This window comes from Chrysochloris asiatica, unplaced genomic scaffold (genome assembly GCF_000296735.1).
Source record: "Chrysochloris asiatica unplaced genomic scaffold, ChrAsi1.0 scaffold00213, whole genome shotgun sequence".
NCBI lineage: Eukaryota > Metazoa > Chordata > Mammalia > Afrosoricida > Chrysochloridae > Chrysochloris > Chrysochloris asiatica.
This window is the reverse complement of record NW_006408731.1, coordinates 5,447,041-5,467,584: the sequence shown is the minus strand read 5'-3', so window position 1 is coordinate 5,467,584 and position 20,544 is coordinate 5,447,041. Positions and strand designations below refer to the sequence as shown.

The window sequence follows — 20,544 nt, the reverse complement described above, 5'->3', positions numbered from 1 at the left end:
TTTGGAAACTATACAGGGAAGCTATGAGTGGGAATGATCTCACAGCATACCACCACCACCACCACCACTGCTCTCCTAAGGCGTTTTGGTGGCACAATGATTAAAGTGCTCAGCTGCCATCCAGAAGCTCAGTGATTCACTCCGTTCTGCAGGAGGAAAGACCTGGTGAGCTGCTTCTGTAAAGATTTGTTGTCGAGTTTGTTCCCATGAATAGTGACCTTGTCTGTATAGGGTTCCGAAGAGCAGCTGGTGGATCTGAACTGCTTACCTTGTGGTCAGCAGTCCAGTGCTGATCCTACAGCACCACACCAGGACTGATTATGGCCTAGGAAATTCTATGTGGCCCATTGAAGAATCCGCAGTGGGATAGGGAAAGCCCTATAGAGACACCAGGACTTCAATATATTTTAAATAACTCAATAAATCCAAAGTAGTATTTTAGTATATAATCAACATTAAAAAGTACAAATGAGATATGTGGCATCCTGGTGTTGCACTGTAGGATAAGTTCTGGACTGCTAACTGCAAGGTCAGCAGTTCAAACCTACCAGCCGCTCTTTGGAAACCCTTTATGGGATAGCTATGAGTTGGAACCGACTTGACTGCATTTAATAGCAACAGCGAGATATTTTGCATTCTTTTTGTGAATTTTACATTTTAATAGCACGTGTCAGACTAGCCACATTTCAGGTACTCAGTAACATATAGGGAACCCTGGTGGCACAGTAGTTAAGTGGTTGGCTTCTAACCAAAAGATTGCCACTTTGAACCTACTAGCCACTCAATGGGAGAAAGATGGGGCAGTCCAACTTAAAAATCACAACCATGGAAACTCTGGGGTGAGTGGGGGCGCAGTTCCACCCTGTCCTATATAGGTTAGTATGATTTAGAATTGACTAACAATGGAGCTCTGGTAGCATGGTGGTGGTGGCTAATTGGGCTGCTAACCTCAAAGTTAGCAGTTTGAAACTACCAGCTGTTTCACGGGAGAAAGATGAGGCTTTCTGCTCCTGTAAAGATTTAGAGCCTTGGAAACCCTGTACAGGGTCACTATGGGTCGGAACCGACTCCACTGCACACCACCATCACCAACAATAAAAATGGAATAGTAACGTGCTTAGTGACTAGCCTTATAAAACTGTATAGATCTATACCATACCATAGTAGGTTCTTTGCATTTGTTAATTTGATCTAAAATACAGGTTTTGTGGATGTTGATATTTCAGTAGAATTGCTAAGGCTAAAATATTTATGTTCCCTGATGCTAAGTGCCGTCAGTTCCGACTCACAAGCCTGTGTAAGGTTTCCAAGGAGTGGCTGGTGAGTTTGAACTGCTGAGGTCGAGTGATTGTCCTATGGCACTACACCAGAACGCATTAAAGGGTCCCTGGTGGTGTAGTGGGTCAACAATTCGAAGCCACCCGCTGCTCTTGAGGAGAAAGATAAGGTTATATCCTGCCATAAAAATTTACAGGCTCAGAAATCCAAAGGGGGCAGTCCTACTCTGTGCTTTAGGGTCATTATCAGTTAGAATCGACTCAATGGCAGTGGGTTTAGTTTTTGGTTTGCTGATGCAGACAGTTAAGCATCACCTGCTAATCAAAAGGTCAGCAGTTCAGACCCACCCAGTGGCTCTGCAGAACTAACACTGGCGAACTTCTTTAGTAAAGATGGCAACCAAAAAAACTGAGTTGAAAATGACTGAATAGCGCCCAGCAACAACAGAGATCCATCGTCTATTTCTGGGCATCATTCCTCTTCTATTAGTATAAATTTTAAGAGTGATTTTGCTTCCTAGAGGGCATTTGGCAATGTCTGGACACATTTTTGATTATCAAAATTGAGGGTGGTACAGGCTTCTAGAGGGGAGAGACTAGGGATGTTGCTAAATATGCTACAATGCAGGGCATCTCTCTTCAACCAAGAATTATCCAGTCCAAGGGATACTCGTGCTAAAATCTAGAAACCTTGACCTCATCTAGTTTTTTTCAATCACGTGCCTTGAACTGGATCAAAACTAGGTAAATTCTTATTCTTTCTAAATTTAAATCAATGTCTTTTCACTGAACTTTGAGTTGTTTATTCAAACCATTGGACTTGTAACTGTCTTAGCATGGATCAGAATGTGGTCTTTCTCTAAATCTCTGGTTAATGATTTTTTAATATTCACTTTGTTAATATAACTGATATGGTTTTTGACTTCTCACTGGACCCTGATTAATCAAATTACATTATACTAATTATTTATCCCTCTAATTAAGTTTGTGACACCAGATATTTTTCAAGGCATGAAGTGCTTATTTTCAAATGCAAATTTTTTAGATGGAAGAACATTATTAAAACTCTTAAATTGGAGATTGTATAATGTCAAATGTTCTGTTATCTTTTTGTACTTAACCATACACATAAAAGTTATATATATAAGCAAATAAATACTAAACTGGGATGAGGATACAAGTGGTCTTTCAGAAACAGTTGGAATTTATTTCATTGTCTTTGTGAAGCTAACAGGAATAATGTTTCTGAGAGTAAGAACCAAGTACAGTGTGCAGTATTTATTATTTCAAATTGAGCCCTATTACCTAACCTTCAGTGGTTTATTAATGGTTGTCTAAATGCCACTCCATCAAAACAGAACTGCGTTTTCTTCTTGGTTGTGCGAGACAGCCTAAGTGCTAATCTTTGACAGATTCTTGGAGTGAATTTTTTTTAAAAACATTAAGTCACATAACACTAAAATTTGATAATATTTCTGAGACTTTTGTTTCTGGATTAAATATTTTGAATCTGCATATGAACCATGATAGGTATCTGATGAATGATAATGACTTTCTGTTTCTCCAAAAGAACCTGTTAAAAGCGACATTTTCCCATCAGTCTTGGTTTGGTACATATGTCAATCAATCCATGGGATCCTACATTATAACTTTAACCTTTTGTTTTTTAAAACCTCTGTTTTGCCAGTTCTTATTAACACCTGCAAAATCTCTTACATAAAACACTGACACATTAAAAAAACACTTAAAGAAGTGTCCTGTTCTTACTATAAAGATCATTCTTAGGCAATCAATAAACTAAGTTCTGTGGAATTATAAAGAAAAATCATTCATAGTTCCTGTGAAGGAGGCAGAAATGTTAGAAAAGTTAAGAATAAACCTTATACTTGCTAGAACTTTGAGACTATGATTTAACCTCAGAAGGACAATGATACTTTTTAAAAGTTGTCTACATATGTTTTAATCATTGTTGTTAAGTGCCATTGAGTAGGTTACTGCACGTAGTAACCTGTACAGGGTTTTCAAGGAAGAATCACCTGGGGGTTAAAAGATTGGGTTCAGTAGATCTGGGGTGGAAATGCAAATTCTCAGCAGGCCTTTGAAAGGAAACAAACTGGTGTGAAGCCCTGATTTGAACCTCCTACTCTTCACTTATCAACTGGCACTTAGCCTTTGTCTCACCTGGGCTGCTCTGTAAAAATGAAAGGTTTGAACTGCAAGGTCATTGATTCAAGCTCACCAGCTGCTCCTTGGAAACCCTATACAGGGTCGCTATGGGTCAGAATCGACTCGATGGCACTTAACAACGTCAAGAATATGCATTATTGATGAGGAATGAGGAACTATGAAGAACTTATTTTAGTAATCCTTTTTATTCAAGTTCTGAGGTTTGTGAAGGCCTTAGAAAGTTACTGTCTGAGAGCTACCGACTCGGTGGCACAAAACCACTATCACCATTTAAAACACTGAGAACACAGTACTCTAAAAGCAGTTTTTTACTCAACCACCCTAGAAGTTCCAGACATTTCTGCGATACATGTCCTTAGTGAACAGATGATGTAAACTTCCTTGTTACTGTTTGGTCTGTAGCTTTATCCGGTGCCAGCTAAACTGTTTCCCTGACCTTGGATCACCATATTTGCATTTTTGCAAGGTGCCATCCCTTCCTGGGAATTATTGTATATTCAGGTGCTGGATTCTAAACTGGCCCAGCTCCAAAAATTCTACACAACCTTGTGCTTTCCCCTCAAAGCAGAAAGTGTGAATGGATGTTGGCCACATCTCGAGTCCACAGAAGGGGGAAGGAAGGCTCCTTCTCTGTCTGCCCCTCTTTTCCACCTTATGGCAGCAGAGAACTTGCATCTGTGAGAAATCGTGCCAATGGGACTAATGTAATAGGGTCTTCATGGCACCCACTTTTGTGGGTGTTCAAGAATGATTCAACAAACTTGACTGTTTAACAGTCTTGGGGGGAAATACAGTGACTGCTATTACTCATTGATAGGTGTCTCTCACCTCTCCAAGGAACAAGAGTAAAATGTCACTTCAGCTGATTATATCTTCAGGGAATGTCTAATTAAACTCCTTCTTACTCTCCCCTAGAGCTTTATTTTCCCTCCCCTGGTGCTTATTTGCTGACTTCTGTTATTTTTGGCCCTCTTCATGTAACCTTCTGGTGTAGCACTGTGGGCTAATGCACTGGAATGCAAGTTGGTTTGGACCACAAAGTTGGTGGTTCAAGCTTACCAGCTGTTCCTCAGGTCGCTATGAGTCGGAACCGACTCGATGGCACTTAGAACAACAACAACATGTAACCACCACTGGTCTGTGTGGTCCTGGAGGACCATGGCATCGTCTTCATCATCTGTCCTTGCCCTAATTGCCTTCCATTTTCACCCGAATCCTTCAAAAGTTCTTTTCCAGTAGCACCTACTGCTAAGAAGCCTTCCCTGGTATCCTCAAGTCTCTTCCTCCATTCCACTTCTATACCTTGTCTGACTTTTGTTGTACAACTTACTGTATACAGTTGAAAATCTCTGTTAATTTGTCTTCCTTCTTCAAACTGAGTGGGTGTAAGATGAGGCAGTCTGCTCCCATAAAGAGTGACAGTCTCCAAAATGCAACGGAGCAGTTCTCCTCTGTCCTATGGAGCCCTGGTGTGATGCTGTAGGATAAGCATGGACTATTAACTAGAAGGTTGGAGGGTCCAACCCACCAGCCACTCCCTGGAACTCCTATACAGGGTCTCCGTGAGTCGGAGCCAACTCCATGGCATTTAACAACAACAACAACAACATGAATCTGAATCGACTTGATGTCAGTGAGTTTGTTGTTTGGTTCTCATACTTTGGGATCAAGTCTACTACTGTAGATGTTTAAACGGCATTTGTCAAAGGGAACTGCAGTGCTTAGTGGAAGGGACCTAGGAAAATGCCTTCCGTACAGCAGGTTCTGTGTTTGTTGAGCCAGTTGCTAAAACACCTAAATGTTGGGTGTGTTGTTATAGAATACTCTTAGTTAACCTTCAGATTTGGAGGAATTTACTCATGGAACAAAGCATTCAAATGCCTACTATGTGCAGGCCACCCTAGTAGGCACTGGGAAAGGACCAATGAATAAAGATGGTCCAAATTCCTGTACTTCCATTTTTATATTTTTAGTGGGATAAGTCAAAACATCGAACAAAATGAATACAATATTTAGTATGTTCAGTGGTGGTAAGCACTGTAAGAGAAAATAAAACAGTGTTGGAGCAGGAGAGTTTACATTTGTTTATTAACATGGGATTCCTGTGCATTTGTTTATTTTTGTGAGTTTGGTTTTAAATAATGTGATCTGAGCAGATATTACTGAAAGAACAACCTTTCAATAAAGACTTGAGCAAGCCCTGGACTTTAAAGGGGAAGAGTGTCCCTGGGAGGGAATGCAAATGTAAAGACCCAGAGACCAGACAGGGCCAGAGATGTGGGGGTGGGGGTGGGGGGTGGGAGGTGGGTGTTACAGGGGTGTAGGGGAGTAGGCTAGCAAGGGGGCGAATTGTTGTAGGAGATGGGATGAGACTTTACTTTGCCTTCTGAGTGATATCAGGATCTATTAAAGGGTTTTGAGGGGAAGACTAACATAATTTGACTTTGATGTTTTGAAGGAGCATTCTTGTCAATGTTGAACCTAGACGTGAAGGAGACAAGGGCAGAAGCAGGGATTGATGATTGGCAGCAGCTACAGTAACTCAGAAGAGAAGGGCTGGTGGCTTGGGCACTATGGGTAGATGGGTGGGGACCTGGGATTTGTGCCTGGGATTTCAGCTAGGTTTGAAGATAAAGGTGACAGGATTTGCTGATGGAATAAGAGAAAAAGGAGTGATGACCCAGGGTTAGTGGTAATATTACAGGTTGGGCTTTTTGCCCTGAGAAGACCCTTCACCTGTCTTGAATTGGTTATCATTAAATTGGGCTTCAATGACTGCCATGCTTTATTAGACGCATGGCTCCTTTCCCCACATATCTGTGCTTTATACTACATACATCTCGAGTACTAACAGTAGAAGACTTTGCTGTCTCTGTTAGCTGGGATTCAAGCAGTACTAGTCAGTACATGTCAGTACTAGTCAGCAGTTCGAAACTACCAGCCGTTCCGCGGGAGAAAGATGAGGCTTTCTACTCCCGTAAGGATTTACACCCTCGGAAACCCTGTACAGGGTCGCTATGGGTCGGAACCGACTCAACGGCACTTAACAACAACAACAACAGTCAGTACATGGGGGTGTGTTCAGAAAGTGAACCAGAGAGAAAGCTGGGCATCTGATAGGATCCTCTAACCTGCTGCCTTCTAATCTTACTCCCAGCAACCCCTAGGACAGAGCAGAAGTGTCCCACAGGCTTTCCAAGCTGCAGTCTTTATAGAAACAGACTCACATCATTCTCCCATGGAGTGGCTGATGGGTTCAAACTGCCAACCCTAGTTAGCAGCCAAGCTCTTAACCACTTACCACTAGGGTTCCTTCAGCATCATACTGTCGGTGTTAAATGCCATCATACTGTTGTTGTTGTTATGTGCCATGGAGTCGGTTCCGACTCATAGTGACCCTGTACAGGGTTTCCGAGGCCGTAAATCTTTACGGGAGCAGAAAGCCTCATCTTTCTCCCGCGGAACACCTGGTAGTTTATAACTGCTGACCTTGAGGTTCGCAGCCCAATTTGTAACCACTACGCTACCAGAGCTCCTTGTTAAGTTGTGTAGGGTTTCCAAAAAGCACCTGGATAGTCAGCGTTTGCTCAAGCCTTTAAAACCAATCCGAATCTAAGTTTGGATAGCAAAGGAGAAAAGGTGGGCAGGAGGAGTGTGAGCCCGACACGATACTAAAAGTTCACCTACATTCGCTCTTTTAACGCTCACTGCAGTACTGTGAAGTCGGTACTATTATCACACCCATTTTACACAAAAGAAAATTAAATCTTAACTTCCCCAAGGTTTTACACCTAGTAAACTCCTTGCTGATTCAATTCTGACTCATAGTAACCGTATTGGACATAGTTGAACTGTCCCATAGGGTTTCCAAGGCTGCAAACCTTTATGGGAGCAGACAGCCTCATCTGTCTCCTGCAGATGGATTTGAACTACTGACCTTTCAGTTAGCGGCCAACTAAACCACTGTACTGTCAGAGCTCCTTGGAAGTGGGGGTCTAAATCCAGTTTGTCTGCTTCAAAGTCCATCTGTTATAAGATTAGAGAGCTTGTCCGGTGTCATTCTGAGTGACTCCTACCAAGTGTGGCCTTTAGTAGTCTTGCAAATCTGAATGATTACTTGACCCTAAGGAGTCCTGGTGTGGCACTGTGGGTTAATGCGCTGGACAGCAAGGTTTCTTTGAACCACAAGGTCAGCAGCTGAAGCTCACCAGCCATTCCTCTGAATCCCTATACAAGGTTACAGGGTCACTATGAGTCAGAACTGACTTGGCAGCACTTAACAAGATTCCTTGTAGGCATTGCAAAGGAGACTGAGCCAGCAAAAGAAACTGTGGAGTGACTAGTAGAGTGGAAGTTGAAGTCACGGGAGTTAAGAGAAGGCCAGAAAAGGTCCATGATGTCACAGAGTGCTGAGAGGTCTAGTACAGGAAGGGCTGAAAAGCGTCCTTTCAATTTAGTCATTAGATCACCACTGATCTCAGCAACAGAAACCAATGTAACTGGTCAGTTTTAAGAAAATCCCTGCCAAAATATTTAAACCAGATGTTCAGTTGTCTTCTAGGGCCACAAACTTTGATAAGGATGACAATTAAAATGTTTTGATCACATATGATACACCAGGCCTTGTTCTAACTGCTTAATTTGAATTTTCTCTTAATCTTTACTATGAGGGCATTGTTATTATCTCTGTTTTATAAATGAGGAAACTGAGGCTCAGAAAAGTTAATCATCTTTCCCAGTTTGGGCTCTAGAGCCAGAACCAATGCTCTTAACCACTGAGCAATGTTGTTAGCTGTTACTGAATGGGCCCCACACATGGTGATATCATGCACAACAGAGTGAAATGCTGCCTGGTCCTACACCATCCTATCATCAGTTGTAGATCGGACTCTTAACGAACTATGGGGTTTCATTGACTGACTATTGAAAGTAGGTTACCAGCCCTTTCTTCCTGGCCTTAGTTGGAAACCCCACTGACAGATGGGTGGTGGCTGCACATTGCCCGGGAATCAAGCTTGGTTCTTCTGCACAAAAGGCTCTACTTCTGATCCTCCAGTGTCCTTATCTGGCTAATTAAACTATTAAGAGTACACATTTATTATAACACTAAAATGATGGACTATGCAACAATATTAGTGAACCATGGTATTTTTATAACACATACTCTCATGGCCTTTAATAGAACTTCATCTATTTCTTTGTTCCTGTTGTCACCCCATCACACTGCCATATCCTGTGTTCCTTTTCTTTTTACCTAATTTCCTGCTTGTATAAAGGTGCATCCATGCACTGTCCTCAGACCCCCTTTCTTCGGGCATCTGCACGTCACACAGGAAATCAGTAGTGTCATTGGGACAGATTGCTTGAAACAACAGTTCACAAATGCCATACAAAACTCTCTTCCACTAATGCTGTCGCTTCTTCTCTGTGGATGTAGGACCCTCATATTCAGTCTCCTCTCTCAGTTTGCTCACACTTCGGTTTACGCAGAGACCTTCTCAGGTTTGTACGGATGCCACATTCCTGCCCTTTTAGACCCATTACAGACACGTACCTTACTGGGTCAGGGACACACAGTACTCCATGGAGGGATTTACCCAGCAGTCAGCAGCAGTCACAGTGATGTGGGAGGAGGATTTTAAAGACCCGAATGATCTGAGGCAGCAAAGCTTTGGGAGAATTCTGAGATTTGGACTAGCTCCTTCATTGCTGCCGACTATTAAGCTTCCCTTCTGTCTATGAAGAGGTCCTGGTGGCACAGTGATTAAGCTCTCAACTCTAACCAAAGATCAGTGGTTCAAACCCACAAACCACTCCATGGGAGAACGATGTGGCCGTCACCTTCAGTGAAGATTTACAACGTTGGAAACCTTGGAGCACTTCTCCTCTGTCCTTTAGGGTCACTGTCAGTCAGCAGCAACCTGACGGCAATGGAGTTTTTTGTTTTTTTAATCTTCCTAGAAACAGACTGTCACATCTTCCACGTAGTGATCGGTGGGTTCGAACTTCCTGGTTTCCAGATAGCAGTCGAGCACTTAACTACTGCACCACCAGGACTCCCTCAGGAGCTTGTTTCTGCCTGGTTTCAAAACAAGTGGCTTTTTGCGTATGAGGTGAGCTTGCACTCCAATGTCGTATGGAAACTACCACTCATTGCCTTCCTGTAGTTTACACAGGGAGACAAGAATTGGCAACACATGAAAACATTTTTCTTGCTGACCAATACAAACCTTCCTTTACCCTAACTTTGTATATCTATTCTAATGTTGTAGCTCTCCAGTCTGTATACCCATGGCCTTTGATCTTTTTATTTAGAAGAATTTTTTAAAAAGAGAAAAATCCTACAGTGCCAAATCCAATATTGATACTTACTTTTCATTTGTCATCCCAACCAAAGTTTGATTATTGTTGTTATTATAAATGTCATCGAGTCAGTTCCAACTCATAGCAACCCTGTATAGGGTTTCCAAGGAGCAGCTGGTGAGTTTGAACCGCCAACCTTGTGATTCAAACTCACCTTGCAGTACAGTGCTTATCCTATAGCGCCATACCAGGACTACAGATTCAATTTGAAGAACTCACCTCTACTAAACACACAAAGCCTAAAAACTATACCAAACTACCTTTGGTGTCTATGTTGTTGTTAAGCCCATCTAGTTGGTTCTGACTCATAGTGACCTGAATAGGATTTCCAAGGAGTGTTTGGTGGGTTTGATCCACCAACTTTCTGGGTAGCAGGCCAGTGCTTATCCTGCAGTGCCACACCAGGGCTCCATGGCGTATCTATGACGTTCTCAGATTAATTTCCTGAACTGCCTGACTTCCTTGCCCATCTGCATCTGACAATGCATCCTTCAAGACTCCGATGTTTTTCTCCAGGAAGCCTTTCCTAGTGCATTTACCCAAAATCATGTGTGTTTCAGTTAGAGGCCCTTACTGCCAGAGTCCCTGTGTGGTGAACACCGTTGACATGCTGACGTACTCACTGCAGTGTGCAAGGTTGGAGTCCATCCAGAGGCATCTGGGAAGAAAGACCTGGTGACTGACTTCTGAAAACTCAGCTATTGGAAAACCCTTTAGAGCACAGTTCTACTCTGAAACACATGGGGCCATCACAGGCCAGCATCAGCTCTATGGCAGCTCTAATTCTGGCTTCAGGACTGCATTTCTCCTTTCTACCCGTCTTTTAGACTCCTGGTGTGGCACTGTGAGTTAATGCGCTAGACTGCAAGGCCAGTTTAAACTGTAAGGTCGGCGATTCTAGCTCACCAGCCGCTCCTTGCAAACCCTATACAGGGTCACTATGAGTCAGAACTGACTCGATGGCACTTAAAAACAACACACTTCTCTTGGAATACTGGTCTGGTGCTTATAGGATAAGCACTGGATGGACCACAAGGTTGGTTTGAACTGTAAGATCTGTGCTTCAAACTCACCAGCTACTCCTTGGAAACCCTATACAGGGTTGATAGGAGTCAGAACCAACTTGATGGCACTTAACAACAAACAAGAGCAATACTTCTCTAAGGGTGCTCTGGTGTGGGGCTGTAGGGTAAGCACGGGACTACTGACTGAAAGGTTGGTGGTTCAGACTCATTAGATGCTCCTATGAAACCCTGTACAGTGTCAGTATGAGTTGGAACTCAACAACACATTTCCCTTTACTATGTTGGTTTGTGTATTTGTCTCTTCATTTAGACTGAGAATCCCCTAAGAGCAGGGATTATTTTTCTGTCGTCTTTATATTGTTACTGTAATTAATGTTCTCTGAAGTGTTATAAAAATGCTTGAATAAGGTGTTTTTCCACGTTTTCCCTGCTTGGTGTGTAACTTATGAGGACATATTTTGGCTCGATCATTTACTACTCTAAACAGACTTGATCCTACGTAAAACATTTTTGCTGTTATTAATTTTCTGAGCAAAACGTGGCATATTATAGTTTGTTGTTAAGTGTCCTTGAGTCAGTTCTAACTCATAGTGATTGTGTATAGGGCTTTCAAGGAGCAATTGGTAGGTTTGAACCACCAGCCTTCCCATTTACATTTCAGTGCTTAGCCTACTGCACAACACCAGGACCCCTGTTGTGGTGGTGGTGGTGATGTGCCATGGAGTCAGTTCTGACTCACGACCCTGTATAAGGTTTCCAAGGCTGTAAATCTTTACGGGAGCAGGTAGACTCATCTTTCTCCCATGGAACCACCAGTAGTTTTGAACTGCTGTCCATGAGATTAGCAACTTGACTCGTAACCACTACACTACCAGAGCTCCTTGAACTCCATTATAATTTAGGATATTTTTGTCATTTTGTTTCTGTTGTATTTTGTGATTTTGTTTCTGTTGCATTTCAGGGTGAAAAGCAACAGAATCATCACAGGTATAAAATTCTTAATGTCTTTCTTGTGGAAGGCTCCATAAAGGCCACTGTATATATGTATCCCTATATAGAGACTATTTAAAGTTAGTGATTGCTGTTAATACTGCTGCCGTGTGCTGTCCAGTTGGTTCAGACTCTTAGTAACCTTGTATCGTGTTCTCCAGGCTATAAATCTTTACAGGAGCAGAAACTTTCTCCCCTAGATTGGCTGGTGGATTTGAGTCCATTGGTGTAGCCACTTTGTCAGTCTGTCTTGTTGAATCTTCCTCTTTTTCACTGACCCCTCACTTTATCAAGCATATGTCCTTAAGTCCCTCTCCAGGGTGTAGAGTGATTAGGGGAACCTGAAGGTAGACCGACCTAGACCTAAATCTAAGTTCTGTCACATCTTGTATGATCTTGAGAATAAACCACTGTGAATTTAACTTACCTGAAACATAGAAGTTGCCCCTTATTTAATCAGTCTTTTTAAAAACTTATTTTATATCATTTATTACAAAGTCATTAAAAATTATTTTGCTTGTATAAAAACTTGGAAAGACCCAAATTAAAGCTACCATGTGGTAGCTGATCACAGTGATCAGCTGGCTTTGTTGGTGCAGAGAAGTGGGGATTAGCAAAAATCACTACCATTTTCCCTTAAATATTCCCACTTTACACAATGGTTCATTGTTGTTATAGTGAGGTCAGTGACTTAACTTGAATTTATGAATTAGCTTTTTAGGGGAGATTCTCATTTTAATCCAGTGATAGCTCTTGATGGCTATTTGGGCTTTTATGAGTCGGAACCAACTCCACGGCACATCACCACCACCATAGCACCCTAGAATGAAAGTTCAAAATCCTCTCTTTTCTTTTTTCATTGCATCTAGGTGACTGTTGTCTCTTCTGCTCCTGGGAAAGTGGTTTGTGAAATGAAAGTAGAAGACCAGCATACCAACAAGATGGGCACTCTGCATGGTGGTCTGACAGCCACCTTAGTGGATAACATATCAACACTGGCCCTGCTGTGCACAGAAAGGGGAGCCCCGGGAGTCAGTGTCGATATGAACATAACGTACGTATCCTGAGGTCTACAGTGTGCTTACTCACATCTAACAACTCAGACAAAACACATTTGTAACATAAATCGAGCATGGACTTTGCTTAGCTGGCTGGTGTGGCACTGTGGGCTAATGCGTCAGACTGCAAAGTCGTTTGGACTGCAAGGTCAGTGGTTCAAGCTCAACAACTGCTCCTTGGAAACCCTATATAGAGTCGCTATGGGTCGGAATCGACTAGACGGCACTTCACAACAACACAGCAATAGACTTGCCATAAAAATGTTCCAAGATCTTAAAATTTGTAACTAGAGCAGCTAATTTCCCAGTATCAAACCCATCCCAACCCATTACCATTGAGCTGATTCCGACTTATGGTGACGTGACCAGCCACTCCTTGGAACCCTATACAGGGTCGTTGTGAGTCGGAACGGACTCAACAGCAACTGACAATAACAGAGACAAAATACAATGTCCCCATATGCTATAACCTTTACAGAAGCACATATTCTGCCTGCAGAGCAGTTGATGGGTTTGAACCACACGCCTTTTGGTTAATAGCTGAGTTCTTTAACCAGTGTATCACCAGAATTCCTTCATTTCCAAATACAGTATGTATTGCCCGTTCAGAAAAGCATACATTTAACTTCTAATGTGCATACTGATCATCATATACTCACGGCTGATGACTTTGTTACAGTCCTTAGAAGTATTAATTGTACATGGAATCCATAATCTTAAAGAAATATAATTTAAAAGACATAGGCAGAGTCTTCATATGGCCACTGTAATCTTGTAACAAGGTGAACACTGGTGTCCAGGAGAGACCACAGTCCTGGATCTTTCCCTGAAACTCTGCAGACATGTTCTCTAGGGTCATACCACTCCATCAGAGACATCGGATTGTCGCATTGTGAATGTGTCTACAGAGTGTAGGCACAAAAGGTAAAAAATTAGGTTCTACATGAGTGTGGTTCCCAGTCCTGTTCCTAAAGGAGTTTACTTGCAAGACAATTGCTTTTTTCTGCCTGTTGTTGTTGTTGTTGTCAGGTGCCATCGAATCGGAACCGACTCAGCGACCCCATGCACAGCAGAATGAAACAATGTCCGATCCTGGGCCAACCTCACTACCGCTGCCACACTTGAGTCCATCAATGCTGCCACCTGGCTGATCCATCTTGTTGGGAGGTCTTCCTCTTTTTCTCTGACCCTCCACCCTACCCAGCATCACATCCTTCTCCAACAATTGTTTCCTCCGGACAACATGTCCAAAGTAGGAGAGACGAAGCTTAGCCATCCTGGCCTCCAAGGAGCACTCTGGCTGCACTTCTTCCAAAACAGATCTATTGGTTCTTTTGGCAGTCCATGGCACCTTCAGTATTCTCCTCCAACACCACAACTCAAAGGCATCAATTCTTCTACGATCCTCCTTATTCATTTTTCTGCCTAATCAACAGAAAATGTATTTATTGGAGAATAGGAGTTAGGGTAAAAAAGCCAAATGGAGATATGTAGGTTATCAGGTTTTTAACATTCTAAACCTTTTACTGGACTTCTAGTGTGGTGTTGTAGGATCAGCACTGAACTGCAAACTACAAGGTCGGCAGTTCAAATCCACCAGCTACTCCCTGGAAACCCTAACACAGGGTCACTATGAGTCGGAACCAACTCTGCAGTACTTAACACCAACAACAAACCTTTTATTAGACTATGAAGCATTCGGACCCCTCTTTCCTGTCGGGGGAGTAAGTTAAATTGAGGGCTCAGTAAGCAAACCCACAGGACAAGAGGCCGAAAAATGCTCTTTTGACAGTGGAGTCCTAGTGTGGTGCTGCAGGACAATGTACTGGACCGTTGGAGTAGAGACCTCCAAACTGAGCACTAGATTTCTTGACATTCTAAGATACTGCTGCTTTCACAAACCTGAAAAAGTAGTTCTGGCCTTTCCAAGTATGTGTTGCTCAAATGATTGGCCACCATCTAGAGCTAGTTGTTTAGTGCCGTCGAGTCGATTCTAACAGTGACCCTGTATAAGGTTTCCGAAAGGAGCTCTGGTAGCATAGAGGTTACGAATCGGGCTGCGAACCTTAAGGCCAGCAGTTCGAAACTACCAGCTGTTCCGCGGGAGAAAGATGAGGTGTTCTCCTCCCGTAAAGATTTACAGCCTCGGAAACCCTGTACAGGGTCGCTATGGGTCGGAAATGACTCGACGGCACTTAACAACAACAAATAAGGTTTCCGAGGAGTGGCTGGTAGATTTGAACCATCTATCTTGCGGTTCAGACCGACCTTGAGGTCCAGTGCTTTATCCTACAACAACAACATGATAGACTAGATACCAAGTGATACTTCAACTTGGAAGTTTAGCCGATTAAACAGAAAGCTAGAGGAATTATTTCACTGTTAACTACTTTCAAGTCAGTTCTGACTCATAGCGCTTAGGATTTCCGAGGAGCAGTGAATCTTGTGATTAGCAGTCCAGTGCTTATCCTACAGTATCACACCAGGACTAGCCTCAAATAAATATAAAATGGGAAACTTAAAAAGGGATGAGAAAACCTCTTCCTGTATTTAATAGAAAAATAAACATGTTTGTGGACATGAATGGGTAAATGATGTAACTTATATAGTCAGGACGAGTCATCCAAACTTGATGGGTCATAAAACTTGGTAATCTTCTCAAAATATGTTTGTTGTTGTTAAGTGTTATCGAGTCAGTTCAGACTTCCTGAGTTGCCGGTGGGATTGAATCACCCATTGTGTTTAGCAGTCCAGTGCTAGGAAGGCTTGTTGAGATGTACAGAGCTGTCCCTTTAAAAGAGTATGATCCTTTAACTGTATTTAAATTTGTTTCCTTTGAAGGTACATGTCACCTGCTAAAATAGGAGAAGATGTAGTGATCACAGCGCACGTCCTGAAGCAAGGAAAGACCCTGGCTTTTGCCTCTGTGGATTTGACCAACAAGGCCACTGGAAAGTTAATAGCACAAGGCAGGCACACAAAACACCTGGGAAACTGAGACTAGCAGTCTGACCTAGAGAACCTCCAGAGTGAACATCAAGTGTAAATTTGCCTTTAAATAAAGTGTCAAAATAAATGAGCACAACCAGAAAAAAATAGCTAAGAAATATTTTCTTTGGAGCAAAGACCGGAAATCAAGTGGGATAACTATTCCTATGATTTAGTTTTGTTTTTCCATTTTAAGCCTCTTTTATTTCTCAATCATGTATATTTACCTGGATGAAAAAATGTTTAGCTCAAAATGTACTATAGATTCAAGTACAGATAAAAACGTAGCAGGGCCACCTTGTGAAAAGATTCCTTTAAAACTAAAGTCCAGTGAAGTCTTGATATATGCTACACTATGGATGGAGAGTGAAGACATTTTGCTGAGCAAAACAAGACAATCAGAAAGGGACAAATATTGAAAGACCTCACTCATCTACAAAGAAAAAAAGGTAAAATGTACAGTGTTCAAAGTTTATTAGTGGTCATCAGGGGCAAAAGGGAGGATGGTCATTGGGAAAATTGCGTTAAGGGGAGGGTTGCACAGCTGATTATCATAATTATTGTTGTGTATCTGTAAAAAGATGAATTGGCAAAGTTGTGTTATATATTTGTAACAGTGACACAGACAAGAATAGTAACCGATGCCAAACAACCTTACTGGATTTGGTTCCCTGGAGGTTTGTTGTTGAGTACTGTTGAGTCGGTTCTGACTCAGTGATCCTTTATAGAGTTTCTGAAAAGCAGCTGGTGAGCTTGCACCACCGACCTTGTAGTGCAGTGCATTAGCCCACAGTGCCACACGAGATGTCCCAGTTAATTGGCCTAATAGCATATTTAGTACCTCTGTTGAGCCTACTAGTTCATTTCATAGTGTCTGGGGTCTTAAAAGGTTGCATGTCCTATCAGGCACAACAATTTGTCTCTAGTCACCTCATCAACAGAAGAGGAGCCAGGAATAGGAGGGGAGGATTCGAATGTGTGGCTGATTGCCTCTGTGAATAACTGCCTCCTTTGCAGTGAGACCAGCTGGATGGTGCCCAGCTACCAAACATACATTTTGATCAGATTACATGGAATTATGACCAAAAGGGGTAAAATGCAGAATAGAATTTTATGTTTTCATGGACTCCAGACTTTGTGGCACCATCGAGAATGGGTGAACCATGAAAACTATTGGCAAGACAATCTTTAAACCCTAACCAAAAGCATCCCTTGAAATCGTTTTATAACCAAGCACTAGTTTAGTTTAAAAGGAGCTCTGGTAGCATAGTGGTTAGGAATTGGGCTGTTGACCTTAAGGTCAGCAGTTCGAAACTACCAGCCATTTGGCTGGAGAAAGATGAAGCTTTCTGCTCCCGTAAAGATTTGTTGTTAAAGTGCTGTCAAGTCGATTCAGACCCATAGCCACCCTGTGTAGGGTTTCCAAGGAGCAGTTGGTGAACTTGAACCACCTACATTGCAGTTCAAACAACTTTGCAGTCTGACACAATAGCCCCACAGCGCCACACCAGGACAGCCTTGGAAACCCTGTATAGGGTCACTCTGAGTCAGAACTGACTCCCTGGCACATAACCACCACCACCAGTTTAATTTAACCAGTAAATAAAGGTCTGTCTTGAGCATTATACTGGGATGAACTATATGTGATCTAGTTAACGACAATTCACAGATTAAATAGGACTCATAGGGGCCAGTGAACTGAGGGAGAAGTAACTCCGAAAAGGTGAGAACAGATGCACAACTACAGGAATGTGTCATCAATGTCATTAGTACATGTGTAAACTGTTGACATAGTTATTTTCTGTATATTCTTAGCAACAAAATAAACTTATTTTAACAATTAATCCATAATGAATTTTAGGTCCTTCCTAGCTCTGAAATGTCATGCCACATTTATAAATGAATTTCAAGATCATGAAACCTCTGGTGGCGTAGTGGTTACATTTTGGCCCGCTAACCTCAGAGTCAGCAGTTCAAACCTACCAGCTGTTCCGTGGGAGAAAGATGAAGCTTTCTGCTTCCATAAAGACTTATAGTCTTGGAAACCCTGTACAGGGTCGCCTTTTTTGGAACCAACTTCACGGCACATAACAACAACAAATGACAAAAAGCCAGAAAAAAACATTTCCCGAGTTTCTTCCAGCTTTCATGGGTTTCACTGTGTAAGTCTGGCATCTTTTTTATTAAGAGGGGTTGGGGAGGCATACCATTAGAATAAAACCATGCAGATCTTTAATTTTTCAGCCTACAGTATTAAAAAGATAAATTCATAATGAAAATTTGGTAGTGGTTATTGGTGATAGTTGCACATAATGTAATTGGTCACTTAACTGTACACTTAATGGAGTCCTGGTATGGCATTGTAGAAAAAGCACTGGGCTGCTAACCACAAGGTCAGCAGTTCAGACCCACCAACTGAATGGCTTTTAACAGTTGTACACGTGAAAAATGTTAATACGGCCAATGTTACGTAGTTTTGTAACAAAAAACATTCACGAAGTTTAGTCTGTTTCGTTGGTAATAGCACTCTTAATATTTGATTTATCAGAGGGTGTTGGTCAAATTTCATTACTAGATTGAAAGGAAAAGCAACTTTAATTTGGAAACATTGTAGACTTTAACCCTTGCCAACCTGGTGTGGTGCTGTGGGTTAATGCGTCAGATTGCACAGCCATTTGAACTGCAAGGTCGGCGGTTCAAGCTCACCAGCTACTCCTCGGAAACCCTATACAGGGCTAGAATTGGTGTTGTCTGCTGAAAAGACAGATGCAGACTTCCCAGTAGCAATGAGCACACAGGAGACCCAGATCTTGATTTCTGGGATTTCCCAATAAACAAAAATCAATCAGTACCTACTGTTTAAGGCTGACTCTTTCTTAGAATGTTGTTACGTGTCAGTCTGACACAAAGGTGCAGCTGGTGTGTTGTGGGAGGGGTTATTAAGTGTCCTGGAGTTACATCCGAGTGATCCTGTATGGCAGGGGCTGTTGCTAAGTGCCGTTAGCGAACCTGTATAGGGTTTCTGAGGAGCAGCTGGTGAGCTTGAACTGCTGACCTTGTGGTTCAGAGTGACTTTACAGTACACACAGCGCCACACCAGGTCTCCATAGCAGGGGTGGGGACCTTTTTTTTCTACCAAAAATTATGACATTTGTTGTTTTTAAATGCCGTGGAGTCAGGTCAGACCCATAGCAACCCTGTATAGGGTTTCCAAGGAGCAGCTGGTGAGCTTGAACCGCTGACCTTGCAGTTCAAACGGCTTTGCAGTCTGGCGCATTAACCCACAGCACCCCCCCAGGACTCCCAACATCATTTGTGGGCCTTACAAAATTATCAACTTAAAAATTAGCAGGTTATGTTTAATTAGGAGTGCTTGTGTGGCACTTTATGATCAGCACTGGATGGTGAACCACAAGGTCAGCAGTTCAAGGTCACCAGCCGCTCCTCAGAAACTACCTAGGGTCACTGAGTCAGAACCACCATGACAGCACTTAGCAGCAACAATGTGCTGGCTGGAACTGGTTGCCTTGATGGGACCAGACCAAAAGATTTCTTGGGCCTTATATGCCGTTATGGCACTGTGGGTTAATGAACCACAAGGTCGGTGGTTCAAGCTCACCAGCCACTCCTTGGAAACCCTATACAGAGTTGCTATGGGTCAGAACCAACTCAACAGCACTTAATAACATACATCTTGGTGGAATCCAGCACTAGACCCCAAGATCAGTTTTAACCACGAGGTCGGTGGTTCAAGCTCACCAGCCACTCCTTGGAAACCCTATACGGAGTTGCTAAGTCTGAACCATCTGGATAGTGGCACTTAACATATGACACTTGGGGCCACATGTTCCCCACCCCTGCTGTGTAGGGTATATGAGGAGTGGCTGATGGGTTTGAACCCCAAACCTTGTGATTAGCAGTCTATGCTTATCCTATAGCACCACACCAGTTCTCACAATGAGTAACATCATATATTTAAATTTAAAAAAAAAAAGGCCTGTACTCTTAAGGTCATGAGGTATAAAGGTAGCCGAGGAGCTGTTGTAGATGGTAAGAGATTATCCCTGTACTTGGGATATAAACTGGATTACTGCGGGACAAGGAAGCAGTGTATGCAGCCAATTCTCAAATGGTTCAGCACAGTAACTGTGACAACACAGAGACTGAAGATAAATGTGTCCGGATGTTACATCGAATGTGGGCAAAGGCTATACAGGAGCTCTGCATTACTCTTGCAATATTTCTAAATTTGACGTTATTCCAGAAAAATTTACAGATGAAATAAGCTTAATTTGTCACACACACCTCAGTAAATGGGTAAGAGCTTGACTAGACAGCCTGGTTTCAACTCCTATACTATGCATGACAAGAGCTTGGACCAGTTACTTAACTAAAGCATTAGATTCCCTCCAGACTTGTCAAATGAGTTCAGAGCTTCAGCATATGAAATATCTGAAGTGCTCTTTCAAACATAATCTAATTCTCAACTAATCAGAGAACACCTGAAAGCATTTTGAAATTAAGAATGGTACTTTCTTTTCCATGAAGCAAGGTGTACGGACAGGATGATAAGTGTGGAAAGCTGAGGAAAATGCCTTGTTTGCTACAATGATCAAATTTACGGACCCAGTTACAAGGTTCCCAGCCAAATTTACT

The 20,544-nt window shown here is 42.3% G+C and overlaps 1 protein-coding gene across 1 annotated transcript in view; it reads left to right on the top strand.

Annotated features, from left to right (window-relative positions):
* ACOT13 (acyl-CoA thioesterase 13) overlaps window positions 1–15,898 on the top strand; it is a 17,927-nt gene extending 2,029 nt beyond the window's left edge. Inside the window, exons 3-5 of the mRNA XM_006872889.1 lie at window positions 11,814–11,888; window positions 12,712–12,896; window positions 15,742–15,898. Coding sequence (XP_006872951.1) covers window positions 11,814–11,888; window positions 12,712–12,896; window positions 15,742–15,898 — 417 coding nt within the window. The remainder of the gene's footprint in view (window positions 1–11,813; window positions 11,889–12,711; window positions 12,897–15,741) is intronic.
* Window positions 15,899–20,544: the final 4,646 nt, after the last annotated feature.